This window comes from Engraulis encrasicolus, chromosome 19, assembly GCF_034702125.1.
Source record: "Engraulis encrasicolus isolate BLACKSEA-1 chromosome 19, IST_EnEncr_1.0, whole genome shotgun sequence".
NCBI lineage: Eukaryota > Metazoa > Chordata > Actinopteri > Clupeiformes > Engraulidae > Engraulis > Engraulis encrasicolus.
Window position 1 is genome coordinate 24,836,908 of NC_085875.1, and position 14,394 is coordinate 24,851,301.

Genomic DNA, 14,394 nt, shown 5'->3' on the forward strand with positions numbered 1-14,394 from the left:
GCTAATCACTTAAAATTGTTTTTCTTTATCTGTTTCCTCTTCATTAGGAATAGAATGTAGGAGAAGAGAAATTATTTTCAAGAGAGTAGCTGTAGGTTACCATCATTGTTACTCTAGTTGGCTATTTTGTGATGCGTATGTATATATTGCTTTTTGAGACTGATTTGGGGAAGTTGTTTTGTCTAGTTACCTTCTGGTGTTATGTCCTGTAAGCCCTCCACCTTTTTCCAGCGTTTACTTGATATTTTAGCTTCTGCATCGGCTGGTTCCTCAATCACTTCTTCCACTGCTGGTTCTGCTTCTGATTGCAAACATAGTCCTCAAGTGTAAAGATCTCGATATACATTCTTGTTTAACTTGCTTAGCAGTTTCCTCCTTCATTGTGCATTAAGTAGGCATAATAGGAGTATAATGTAGAAGACGACAAAAATGAAATTCATATTCAGTCGCAAGCTCTTGGTTGCCATAATTTTTACTCTACTGGGCTATTTTTGTTATACGCCTCTTATATTACTTGTTGGGAAAGTTATTTTTCTTGTTACCTTCTTCCACTAAGCCCTCCACTTTTTTCCAGCGTTTCTTGCTGACTTTAGCTTCCGCATCCAGTGCTTCCTCTGCATCTTCCACTGCTGATTCAGGTGTGATCGACTCTGTCACAGGTGTGACCGCTGGTTCGGGAGTTGGCTCTGTCTTAGGTGTGACTGCTGGTTCAGGTGTTGGCTCTGCCGCAGGTGTGACTGGCTCTTCTGTTTGCATGCAAACATAGTCCTCAAAGGTAAAGACTACATTCTGTAATTTGTGGTTCCTCTCGGTTACTTATTATATATCTGCTGTAGTATTGATGTCTACTGACATACTGCAAGGTTATTTTACAGTAGTCAGTATTTTACAGAAGCATTTATTTTTATTTACAGTATATTTTCAAGTTTTTAAGTAAAAGGAAAGCACAGAAGTCAAGGTCATGGTCAAGGTCTTAGTACCTTCGGGCTTTAGCTCGGCTTCTTCAGCCACTTTGGTATCCAGTGGTTCAGGTGTTATTTCCGTTTCAGGCAGTTTCTCCGTTTCAATTGTTTTCTCTGTTAGCAAACACATGCTTAAATAGTAATGTGACTTGTTTCCTGAAGAATTGCATGACTGCTATAAACGTACTGTATTGTTTTCACATGGTATGTCACTGATGCAATGTGTCATGGTATTCTGATGACATCTGAAGTAATGTGTATGAATGTGATAACAGCTGTGAGCTTGATGACTCATAGACATGGAATTTGTCTGTGGCCATCTACAGTATCATGACATTCCTGTTATAAGACAAACTTCAAACATTGACATCCACCTTTCAATGTATAAGCTTTTAGTCAGTGCTGCAGGTAGGGTAATTGTTGCAAATACCCAAGAAGTGTCTTACTTTTACAGTACAGTAAGGTACAGTACAGTACAGTACAGTACAGTACAGTACAGTGCAGTGCAGTGCAGTGCAGTGCATTGCAGTACAGTACAGTACAGCCCAGCAGAGTGCTGTGTATTATCCCTGGTTAATGCTCTGAATGAAACAGTAGACAGAGAAATGTTGCCAATGTGTTATAAATAAGCCACTGACTCCATGACGTCAGTTCTCTAACCCTGGAGTACCATAAGGGGAATAGAGGCAATGGCAAGGACCAACTTCGGTTGATGATCGCTAGTATGATGATTGCATGTAGGCCTAGCTGTGAGAATCATCAATTAGCGTTTAGTATCGTTCATATGTGGTGCGGTCAAACGTGTTATCATATATTAATGTAGTCAAATGAAGACTCATTAAGATCATTAAGGAAGGTAGTAAGTTTGAAGGGCACATATCAAGCGAAGTTCACATTATCAGTTGAATGAATTTTAGCATGCAAATGAAGCAGTTAAAAGAGGACGAGCAATACATCTTTGATGTACAAAAAATGTACAGTCATGGTTTACATTAGCAAAGGGATGTTCAAAGTTGTTTCCTATAGAATACTCAAGTGTTTCCCATAGACCAAGTAACATTGTGTGGTGCTATGGTGCATTGTGTGGTGCAAGAGTTATGCGTGTACTACCATTGACATGTGTTGTTGATCAATTTGTTTTTCTTCTGTGGTGCTGCACCGCAGAATGGTCTATGTAATGGAAACACTTCACCTTTTTGTTTAATTGTAATATTGTGGGCTTACCTTCCTCCTCTGCCTCGGACTCCTCTCTTTCCTGAACTCTTAGCATAGCTGCCTCTTTTTCAGCTTCGGTGGCTTTTAATTCTGTTGAATCAGACAGGCTAATTAGCTTGTCTACATACTATACATCACATGCAATTGCACGGTGCTCTTTACGATTGCTTTCATCCAGACATTTTAGAATTAATTTTCCATTAATCTGAGAGTCAATTGGTCCGACAGGCCATTAGTCCGAACTTCAGGGTCATGCTTGGGAGTCTGAGACCGTCAATTTTGAAGGCTAGGTAGCCTACCAAAAGGAATAGTTTGGTGGATTTCATTTAACGCCCAATTATGATCTACAATTCATGAATAAATTCAGACTCTTTTCTACAAACTACAAACAAAATGATGTCAGAAGACATCATTGACAACAGAAGTTTAATTCAATATCTCACAAAAACGTATTCAAATGTAATTTTTGTTGAATGAGGAAAAGTCTTTGTGGCTAGGCTGACAATGGGGAAACCTTATTGTTTTCTCCACGGAGGCGGGGTGTCAGCGAATCACAAAGCCACAAACACAGATTGAGGACAGGAGTTGGTTTCTATCACGTAGTCAAAGTGAAGGTAGCAATGCACTGTACCTTGAATGAAATTGAATACTTCTTCTCTTGCCTTCTGCTGTTTGGTGAGCTTTTCTTGTTCAATAACTAAAACAGAAGTTAATTCATGAGTACACATATGAAGAAAGGATGGAGAGAAGGTAAAAGGACAGAAATGGTGACATGCTATTTCTCCGAAGCTCCTTGGTTCCGACCTATCAATGATCAGACAATTTCTGAGGCTGAAGTATGAAAGTAGGTCACACTTAAACACAATTGTCACCACATTCCATTTAATCCAACAAACATTGAGAATAACAAAAATAAGTAAACCATGCTAGTTTCCATGTAGCCAAACAAAGCACACTTAATGAGAAAAATGAAAGCAACCTTGAGTTGCGATAGGCCAAGTGGAATACCTGACGATGCTCTTTTAACTATTGAAACTCATTGTCAAATGGAATAATCGTTACATTATTGCAAGGGTTGGAACAAAGGAGCTTTGGAAAAAACGGGCAGCCGCCACAGAGATTAGGCAGACAGAGACCCCATTAGAAGCACAACAAACTCCCGCAAACATACTGTGTACAATTAGATTGCTTTAGAACAGTCACTTGTTTGCCAACTGTCAATATCAAGAGAGTAGGCCTAATAAAAAATATATTAAATGGGTGGGGTGAAATAACAGTGAATAAAAATAATAGAATCTTCTGATTGGATAGGCCAGATTTTTTTAAAAGAAGGGGGGAAGGCACAGAAACACCTGCCCACCTGCGATCATGCCTATGGTCAACATACATAGTTGACAGCACTAAACATGGAGGCATACAAAAATTCACATTTTAGGTGGATATGTAATTTGGTGTCAGCGAATGATTATGTATTACCATGAACATGTGGTCTTTCATTGCTAGCATTGGTTAGCTCACATTTTGTGATGTCAATATGCTAATATTACTGGCATGATATTTACTGTACATAAAAATGTCTGTAGTCGTCCTGCTGGAATTCTATTTTAATATACTGTACATACTGTATTCAGTGTTTCCCATACATTGAGGAAACTATGGCGGCCCGCCATAGTTTAAATTTGGCCGCCATAGTTTACGAAAATGTAAAAAAAAAATTTTTTTTTTTTTTTTTTACTTTTTTTTTTTTTTTTTTTTTTTAACGATATCCGTTTTTGTTAAAAACGATTTGAATTACGATTTTGAATTTCCTTCGCATTTTCCTCCTGGAGTATACATCCTAGACTCTGTATTGGTAAGTAGTCCCACGGTAACACAGAATGAGGGGAAAGCATTAGGAAGTGACCGTAAGGGTATTACAGTTGATTCATGTGTGCACACGTGTAACATCGGGTGAGTAACAGAACATGTGCGCAACGATGCGTTATGACACGCAGATATGCGAGGATCTTCGTCCAAATCGCTAGTCGCATGCATCATCGCTAACTGCGTTTACATCGCGTGCCGCGTGTAAGGGAAATGTTAGTTGTTGACATGTATGGAATTCACTTCAATTTGTGCTGTTTCTTGCTTCAGTTGTGGACAAAACGATTGGCCAAACTCACAATAGAAAGCCTGTGCTGTGCTACTGTCCCAGAGAGCTGAAAAAAAAAAAACCTTCATAGAAGAAGTCACACTTAACAGGGGTGTTAACCAATCCAATGAGTTCTCTCATTGCTCTCTCTCTCTCTCTCTCTCTCTCTCTCTCTCTCTCTCTCTCTCTCTCTCTCTCTCTCTCTAGTAGCCTACTATTTACCCATAACAAATGGTGAATTTCTGAGCCCTTTTTAATTTGTAGCCTATACCACTGACGGCATGATAATGCTTCATCATATTTTAGAAATAGGGCCTATGTGCCTTTTATATACCAAATGTTTATCATTTTGAAATTGTTTCAGTTGTTTATGACTTGTGTATGACTGAAATTATCTCTGCATACTATCAGTGCTGCATTGCTTTGTAAAGATAGGCTATTCAACACACTTTAAAAACACACTGAAAAGATACGGCCATAGTAGCCTACTGAAAACATTTGGTTCATAATAATGGTGATTAATAAATGGTGGTCTTAAATTTTCATACTGACATCCTTGAATTTGACTTGGTAGATCACGGCAGACCATCAACTTCAAAAGTAGATCTTGGTTAAAAAAAAGGTTGGGCACCCCTGCTATAGAGAGAACCACAAGTGCTTGAAAGACAGGGATCAAAAGCCTAGTCAAGTTGTTGTAGTTTACTTGGGTTTGGGAGCAATATAAAAAACCTTCAGAGAAGGGACAGTTGGGATGAGTTTACTAACACTAGGCTTTGTTTTACAGTTGTAATGAGTTTGGTGACAGACCTTCATTGACACAGCAGAGGAGACATCGGGCTGCATATAGAAATTAATGTGTAATGAATGTGAATATAGACATAAATGTTTTAATGGGAGGAATTTGGAAAAAACTGGCCCTGTGACCAGCACCCCTCATGTAGAATGTGTACGCCTACAGATATGTGTGGGGAAAAGGCATAGCCTACCCTCTAAGACCCTTTTTGTCTATGCGTTAACAATTTCACAGTGCTCTTAAATTCTTATCTCTGCTCCTATTTTGTTTTATTATTGTTTCCCAGACCCCTGCATGAGGGACGAATGAAACTGTGTTGTAAACAGAAATTATTCACTGTACTGCATTTTTTGACAATGACAATGTACTACTATTATACAAGTCATGGGTAAAATCATATGTAGCTACTATATTTTTCTCAAAATATAAATGGCTGAAATATAGGCCTACAGTTTCTCCATGCGCCAATGTCATACTGTAGTCATTGTTTTGCCGTTTTGCATTTACGCTGCAAGAATACCCCCCCCCCCCCAAAAAAAAGGCCCGTGTGAGAAGGACCCCCCCCCAGCCCCCCCCGGACAAAATAAACCCCGGCTGCCCCCATAGTTTCCAAAATTTCTGTGGGAAACACTGGTATTACAATGCTGGTATTGCTGATGCTAGAATGTTAGCTTTCTTTCTTTCTTTCTTTCTTTCTTTCTTTCTTTCTTTCTTTCTTTCTTTCTTTCTTTTAGAACACACAGGTATTTTCCCACTCACTTAAGTGCTGATGTTGGAGGTTACTCAACTGTTTAACATTAAACATTTGTTATATTTACAAAAGAAGCTTCCATAGCATTACAAGCTTAAGCGAAGCTAGCACATCTATTGTTAACATATAATTAAAGAGACTAGAGACTAAAAGCAAGACAATTTAGAAGATCATGTTTATCAATGTCAACATACTCAAGCAGTTAGCCAATGATCATGAGATGAATGGTAATATGTTAACGTATAATACTATTCAATATCCCATATAAAGTCATACCTCATACAAAATACACTGATACCTTTTTTATTGGCGCGGCGTGCTACTCTGTTGTCATGGAGCTGCCTTGCGAGTCTCCAGAGCTCAACCTCGCCTCTGCTTCTCCTGATCTCATTGTTGTTGTTGTTCTCGTCGTCATTGTCAACTAAGATGGAGCCTTCTTCCTCAGTTGGACTGTCATCATCATCCATGATGGAGCCTTCTTCCTCAATGTGATTGTCAGGAATCTCTGCGATGATGAGGTTGTCAGGCTCATTATCAGTCTCTGGTGTTTCAATGGCAGTGATGCTGGACTCTTGAATCTGGTCTGTGAGGATTAGGAAAGCTTGATCTATGTCAAATGGATCTGAGTTGATCTTGTCTTGCTCGGAAAGTGATCTATCAGTTGTGAGCTGCTCTTCAGAGCTATCCATGCTGAGTTCTGTATCATCATTGCCATCATCATCATCAGCAGCAGCATCATCTTCTCTGGAATCTTTGTCTGAAAGTTCAGATATGATTTCCCCATGATCACTCTCTGTCTCATGACTGAACTCATCATCTACAGTCTCAGGGAAAGAAATATGCAACGTTGTCAAGTCTTCACCATTATCATCCTCAGAATCATCCTCATTCTCATCATCATGTTCAGGTGCAGCATTATCGCCTTCATCTTCACTAATGTGCAAATTGTCTAAGTCTGCAGAATCCTCTTTGTCTTCCTCCTCCTCCTCCTCCTCCTCCTGCATGCCTTCATAATCATTCTCATCCTCAGATATGCCTGAATCATCTGCATCAGTTTCATATCCAAGTATGTCACTATCAATTGTGTCCTGCTCTTCAGCCTCGTCTGCTGCGTCTTCAGGTTCTTCATCTGGTGTTTCTGGATGGTCAGGGTCAGTCGGTTCAGATGCATCAAGTTCAAATTCATCTGCACCTATCTCGGAACTGTCAGAGTTGAATGATTCGAAGCCATCAGTGTCCACAGCAGGCTCAATCTCAGCCTCGTCTTCACTTATTTCAATGTCGATGGAGTCGACTGGCTCAGAGACAGCAATGTCAGGCTGAGCATCAAGAATGAACTCTGCTTCAGCGTCATCCTCGCTGGTTGAAATATCATCACTGATGTCATTATTCTCCTCCTCCTCCTCCTCCTCCTCCTCTTCAGACTCTTCGTCTTCAGTGCCATCCTCTTCCTCAGCTGTTGCCATGTCCTCTGTGACTTCTTCGTCTGTGTCAGTCTCAATATCACTATCATCATCATCATCATCATCATCATCATCATCTTCACTCTCCTGTTCATTTTCGACCATCTCTTCTTCATCATCGTCTCCTTCTGTGTTGTCAGTGTCAGGTGTCTCCTCAGTGTCTTCCTCGTCATCATCACGATCATCGTCATCGTCCTCATCTTGAGTTGCTAGTTGAGCTTTGTCCATCTCTTCCTCTTGGTCATCATCATCTTCATCATCTTCTTCAGTGCTGTCAGTGTGAGATGATTCCTCAGTGTCTTCAGAGTCAGCTTCAGCTTCTTGTGTGATGTCATCTCCTTCTGCCTGGTTTAGTACTTCCTGTTCCTGCTTGCCATGGTAACCTGTGATTGGTTCTTCTTCATCATCATCATCATCATCATCATCATCATCATCATCACCCAGGATGTGCTCTGGCCAGGTGGCGGTAGCCAGCTTCACCTTCATCTTCTCTACCTGCTGCTGCTTTGTTCCCAGTATCTCTGCAACTGTTTCATGATCTGCTTTGTTACCAACCTCAGACTCATTAGTGTATCACATAACATGTAACACGGTGCATTATTTAAGAAATCAACTGTTTTTTTTCTGTTTGTTTGTTTTTTTCTTCAAAACTGCAAACATCATGAGTCATGAGTCAGGTTGGCGGTAGGTGAGATGTTTTAGGGGAGTGTAAATGAAGGCATCCTGAAGGTTAAAAGGTCATCGGAGGGCATTCCAAGTAAAAACAAAGGGTGGCTTGGTTTCCCATGCTGTTTTCATACAACGGACTGAGTAGTTGTTACTTTGTTTCGGATGTAGCGAGTACGATGTGCCTATAGATGTGGGCAGCTGTGGCCTAATGGCTACTGTAGGAAGTTGACCTTGGGATCAGAAGGTCGTAGATTCGAGTTCCATGGCAGGAGGAAGAATGTGACGGTGGCAGTAAATAACTAGTGTAATTCCACACCCTCATCCATGTCTGACGTGACATTGAGCAAGGGGTCTAACCACACTGCTCCACTGTTTCTGTCTCTCCATCTAATATCACTGTAAGGTACTCTGGTCAGTAAGTGTCAGTTATGTGGAATGTAATTGATTTGAAATTGAAATGCATGGCATTGTATTGTATTTATCGTGTGTTTACATTTTTGGAAAGGTCATGACTGTGAGAATTATGTAACTAGAGATTTGATACACCTTTTGCACTTGTGCATACTGTATGCCTATTGTGTCTACATGTCACTTTATGTGTATATTGTACCTAATACATTAGTACTTTACTATATTTACGATAGTACATTATAGTTACATGCGTAATAAGCATACCACAGTCAGGTCTGTTTTACTGATCAGTAAGCATAGAACTTTGAGATGAGTGAGAGAGCATGTGAGATGTAGACGAAATGCACTTACAACACCACCTTTAATTGAGAAAGACCCCATGCTTCTCACGTTTTTAAGAGTAACAATCGGTTTAGTTTAACATGTTTTTTTTGCACACAGTATATCAGAGGGCATGACACATAACAGACATATGCACAAACAGGTCACACACACACACACATGAGTTGATAGTGCAGTGAATGCGGAATCAGAATACATCAACACATGTTTTGCTTCCAAACAGCATTCACGAATGATGAAGACAAGTAGGTAACACTTTAGAATAACTACCTATTCACAGCTTTATAAACACTTTATTAACATTTAATAATAATTAACATTTAACAAAGCATTTACAAATGTTTGTAAATGACTAATAACCAAACTACGACTGCACAGTGGAGTGGGAATCAACTTCTACTGTGTGAGTTTTAGCAGGTTTCAGGCCTTCTGGTGAAGAAACTTCCAGGACTGATGCGACTGTGCGGTGTCTGCTGTGTTAACATAGTATTTCTTGCCCTTTTATAAACATTTGTAAACATTTTGTTGATAATTAGTTAATTATTTATAGTCTTTATAAAGCTGTGAATAGGTAGTTATTCTTAAGTGTTACCGAAAAGCATTAATGAAACAAATAATATGGAGACATATGTTTACACTACAGACATGAGTAATTTGAAGCCATTAACCTTCTAAATATTTTCTGTGTGTGAACATGCATGTTCTCTATTGTTGGTCATTTTTTCAGTTGGGTGCTGGTCGAGATTTTAGTTTGTTGGGGAATGTGTTGATAACCTGACTCTCACCAGATGAATAGGGTTTCCGCCTTGATCCATAAACATTCACTTGATACGATGGTCGTATGACTAGCTTTCTGAAGGCATGGTTCTCGCAAAAATCCTTGCACATGATTGGAGAAAACATTTGTCTCACATTTTTAATGACGCTCTCCCTTCTCTCTCTCTCTTAACTATTCACAGAATCGCCAATAGAGTTGAAATCGCAGAATCAATGTCGACATGTGACTCCATGTGAGCTACAATTATTGCCTGAAATAACAGTCACAACCTCTTTGACTATGTCACATCTCTGAGAATCCCGCAAACCTGATTTGTTCGACTGCCTCAAGGTTTTGGAAGCTAAGCAAACTAGATTGCATTCTCACAGAAAATGCTGGAAGCGGGCTTGCCTTTTGGGGCAGAGATGAAACAAAGTACTATCGAGAAAACAAAGCTAAAAGAAATGTTGGAAAAAATCCATCCACCCAGTCAGAAGTTATGGGCCAAACGATTCAGCTATCTTTAAAGTGTTGTAGCTCTGCGTTTTGGGGATATACTAAATGACACACATGGTAAGTTGGCTCAGGAACACTGCATATGATATAATTTTGAAAATCAACATGGGTCCGAGTGGGATTCGAACTCACAACCTCCATATCTGTAATCCAGGACCTTTGCCATTGATACTAAATGACATACATGGTATTTTAAATTGGCTAAGGAACACTGCATATGATATAATTTTGAAAATCAACATGGGTCCGAGTGGGATTCGAACTCACAACCTCCATATCTGTAATCCAGGACCTTTGCCATTGATACTAAATGACAAACATGGTATTTTAAGTAATCTAAGGAACACTGCATATGATATAACTTTGATAATCAACATGGGTCTGAGTGGTCAGTCACAAATGGACCTCTTGTGGAACATGCGTTGACCTCTTGAAAAAGGCACTTCACGCCTCAATGGGAAAAGCCATGGAGCCAGCCCTGTCGTTTTTACACACCTGCCATTTAAAAAGTAATGGGAGTTGGGAGATGAAACTTTGACAATTTGGAGACATCCCATAGAGCTCGCTAACAACGCGTCAACTAAACTTCTAGGTGAAAGTGTTGATGTTTTATGACCGAAAAAGCCTCCTACACTCTGATCTCTAGAGTGGCGGAACCTTGGTTCATGAAGGTTCTACCATTGTTTTCAATGGGGACCCAAACTTGCACAAAATCGCCAAAAACGGAAAAAACGACACGACACACGGAGACGCTATCCAACAAATGATCTCCAAGCCGAGCCGGTCGTTTTAGTGTTTTAACGGTGTCTCTATCTCGAAAGGTCTAGGAGGAGATCCATTTTCTATTTTTACTGCCCTGCACAAGAGAAGCAAGCAAGCAAGCATAAACTTTACTTAGAGATTACTAGAATCTGGCCTTGCTCTGCAAGCCCGCTTAATAAGAAATTCCGCCAAGATCTGCGTGCAAGTGTAGCTCGAAAAGCTAAGTGGAAACATGTAGGTGAGAGCCAGGTTAGTGTGTTGAGTGTTAATGATTAAGTCAGTGAGAATGTGGAATGCATTTAATTTTAAATACACGAAAGTAGTTAGAGAGATAAGTTTGAAAGGTCATGTGACAGTGCAATAGAGGAATGTAAGATTTTATTGCACATTAGTACAATATGTTTTTTAGTGCACACTGTTTTTTTATTAGCAATTATAAATATCTTAGAGAGAAGACATAAGCATTCACAGTATTGTCTCTACTTAAAAAAAATAATTAAAGCTATTTTACATGACAGACAGTAACAAACCTTTTTCCAGTGGCGGCAAAAATTCTCCTGTGAATAACAGCAAACGATGTGGATGAATATCTAATGAAGTGATGTACATAGGTCAACTAGAGAATGGGCAGTCAAACTTATTATTGCTGTAGGCTCAAAATAATTCGGCAGCTTTTATGATTCCATAATAACAGAGTTGAGAGGAAAAAAAATGTGCGAATCCCTGGTCAAAATGCATGGCAAAAGCTACTGTAATACAGGTTTTTGATTGAGAAGTCTGCACACTTTAAGTCCCCTTTTTTTTCGGGGCTTTTATGCCTTTATTTGACAGGAAAGTCGAAGATGGTGACAGGAAGCGAATGGGATAGAGAGACAGGTGAGGATCGGGAAATGACCCCGACCGGACTCGAACCGGGGTCCCTGTGGATGGGCATGCAAGCCCAAATGTGGGGGGCTTAGAGCGCTGCGCCACAGCGCCCCCCACTTAAGTCCCTTTTTTGTCCTTTTTTTTGCATGGCAGGACCACGTTTCGACTGTAGAGGTCTTCTTCAAGTGTGTGGACATCTCAATCAAAAATCCATGATTCCGGAAACATGGTTCTGGAACATGTAAATGCATGATTCAGGAATATATAGAGTACATACCTTTCCTCCTTACCATGGGGGGTCCATCATCTAAATCAGGTGCAAGAAGATACGTAAGCATGTGAACATAAACACACACTTAGCCCCCAGTGGAATAAAGCAAGAGCTATGAAACGTACGAAAATATGGTAGTAAAGTAGTAAAGTAGAAGTATGTTCAAGTCTGAGACAAGATACAAATGATGGATAATATGCGCCACACCATAGAGAAACCAGACTCAAGTTGTCAGGGCTGTTTCAAGGTATTTAGGGGCCCTCTTGGGTCCCTTTTTTTCTCCAAGCTATTGGCCAAGGGCCCGTTCAAGGCAGATTTCGATAGCAGTATCATTGCATTTTTTTCGGGAGTGTAATTTAACACAGTTTACCCAGTTATCACTGCTGTCATTTAAATACAAGTAGGACTACGTATCCAGACATTGCCAGGAGCACTCGGCTCAGCTAGGGGTCCTAGGCAATTGCCCACTTTGCTTGCTTGATCGTGACGGGTGTCCAAGTCGATCACCAAAGATTTAACATTTACTCACTTTGAAATGACCACAAAATCTTCAAATATTATCAGATGTCCATGTGTGGGACACCATTGGAAAGCTTAGCCTACAAACCTTCGAAAGCCGTGCATAACTGAAACTGCCCCGGGACAGCTTTTTGTTTTTGCTTATTATTTAATATTTTTGTGGCTTTATTTATAACCTTTATTACGATAGCACCGTGAAGAGGTGCACAGAAATGGGTTGGAAAGAGAGATTGGGGAGGATTGGGAAATGACCTCTGGCTAGAATCAAACCGGGTTCCCTGGCTTAACAGTACAGTGCCCTAGCTGTTTAAGCCACAGCCGAATTTCCCTTTGGACAGCTTGAGCCTGGTTGGGCTAAGGTCAGACACATATGATTAAAAAAATAGTGGATGATCGGCATCCGTCACCTTTCTCTTCCATCAAAAGGTTGGACAGGTAGATCAAAAACCTTTTCCTCCGGGCCGAAAGGTCATCCACGGCCTTACTCACAACTTTCATCGGATCAAATTCTAAATAGAACCATCAAAACCTACTATGAAAATAGTTTAGTGAGTTTTGCAACAGCAAAAGACATAAACATATGTGTTCATTGTTGGAGGCTAAGTGTGATTATATTCATGAATAACATAAAACCGATTACGAAAGCATCTGTCAGCAACGTCTCTCACGCTAAAATAAGACTATACCTTCACTGCTGTAGAAATAACTGGTGACATAGTCAAAGACGTTCTGGTTGAAGCTGAGGAATCCCTCTGTGGCATAAGTGACGGCGTTCAGTGGGTTAATATTCATATTTTCTGATATCCACCCTGATAAAAACACAAATGATAAAGGATACATGATACATGACAATAAAAATCATAGTTATCACAATGCTAAGTAATTCCCAATTAAAACATTGACATTTTTATTATTGTTGATATACCACAATGTCTACATATGCAATTCTACAAATATATGTACAAAATAAAATATATAATACAATATAAAATACAATATACAATATTTTCAATATAAGTTATACATACTGTAGGATACTAAAAAGTAAACTAACAATAATGATATGAATTGTCCTTTTTTATCTATCAAAATGAATATTTTAAAATGCCTCAACATGTCTCATGAACTTGTATATGTAAATACCTTTGGGAACAGCAAGAACGCCTGACACGGTTTGGATCCCACCGAAAACTCCTGACAACACAGTGTCAGTGCAGCATTCTACAATGCCAACTGTACCTACAAATAATAGTCATACATGGATGTTGACACACAGACAATTGACACCGAAGGACAAACAGAATATTTAATTGTGTGTCACCTGGAATAAGTGTTCCTATAAACTATACTGTATACACACACATTATCCATATGCAGATATAATACAGTGCCCTCCATAATTATTGGCACCCCTGGTTGAGATGTGTTAAAAGCCTTAAAATAAATTCAGTGTTTTTTGCAGAAGAATACTGTCACACTGAAAATTGTAGGAAAATGTAGCCTTCAACTCAAATGAATTGTAGGAAAATAAAAAAAATCCCTGACTAAAAAATAATTATTTTTCATTAAATCACCTGTTCCACAATTATTGGCACCCTTAACAATTCCCAGGAAATAAATATAATTGAAGCATTTCTGTCATTTCTACAGTAGTTTACAAAGTTTACCAGAGTATGTAGGAACATTTAATTAGTAATTCATCACTTCCTGTTTCCCTGGGGTATAACTATGACGTGACACCGAGGCCATTTCTCTTATCCACTCTTAAACATGGGAAAGACAAAGGAACACAGCATACAAGTGAGGCAGATGTGCGTCGACCTTCACAGGTCAGGCAGAGGCTACAAGAAGATTGCCACTCAACTGCAGCTGCCCATATCTACTGTGAGAGGAATAATTAAGAAGTTCAAAACAACTGGAACAGTGGTAAACAAGCCTGGATGAGGACCCAAGTTTATTTTGCCA

The 14,394-nt window shown here is 39.6% G+C and overlaps 1 protein-coding gene across 50 annotated transcripts in view; it reads right to left on the minus strand.

Moving 5' to 3' along the window:
- Window positions 1–14,394, minus strand: part of si:ch211-266g18.10 (microtubule-associated protein futsch) — a 57,394-nt gene that overhangs the window by 33,808 nt on the left and 9,192 nt on the right. For 45 of the 50 annotated variants that reach the window (XM_063183879.1, XM_063183878.1, XM_063183897.1 and 42 more), the window contains exons 9-19: window positions 13,573–13,668; window positions 13,116–13,238; window positions 12,837–12,938; window positions 11,917–11,946; window positions 11,303–11,329; window positions 6,151–7,842; window positions 2,809–2,874; window positions 2,187–2,267; window positions 981–1,076; window positions 543–746; window positions 191–301 (exon numbers count right to left, since the gene is read on the minus strand). In XM_063183879.1, the coding sequence (XP_063039949.1) occupies window positions 191–301; window positions 543–746; window positions 981–1,076; window positions 2,187–2,267; window positions 2,809–2,874; window positions 6,151–7,842; window positions 11,303–11,329; window positions 11,917–11,946; window positions 12,837–12,938; window positions 13,116–13,238; window positions 13,573–13,668 (2,628 nt within the window). The remainder of the gene's footprint in view (window positions 1–190; window positions 302–542; window positions 747–980; window positions 1,077–2,186; window positions 2,268–2,808; window positions 2,875–6,150; window positions 7,843–11,302; window positions 11,330–11,916; window positions 11,947–12,836; window positions 12,939–13,115; window positions 13,239–13,572; window positions 13,669–14,394) is intronic. The other 5 variants (XM_063183877.1, XM_063183899.1, XM_063183922.1 and 2 more) reach the window with 5 other exon arrangements.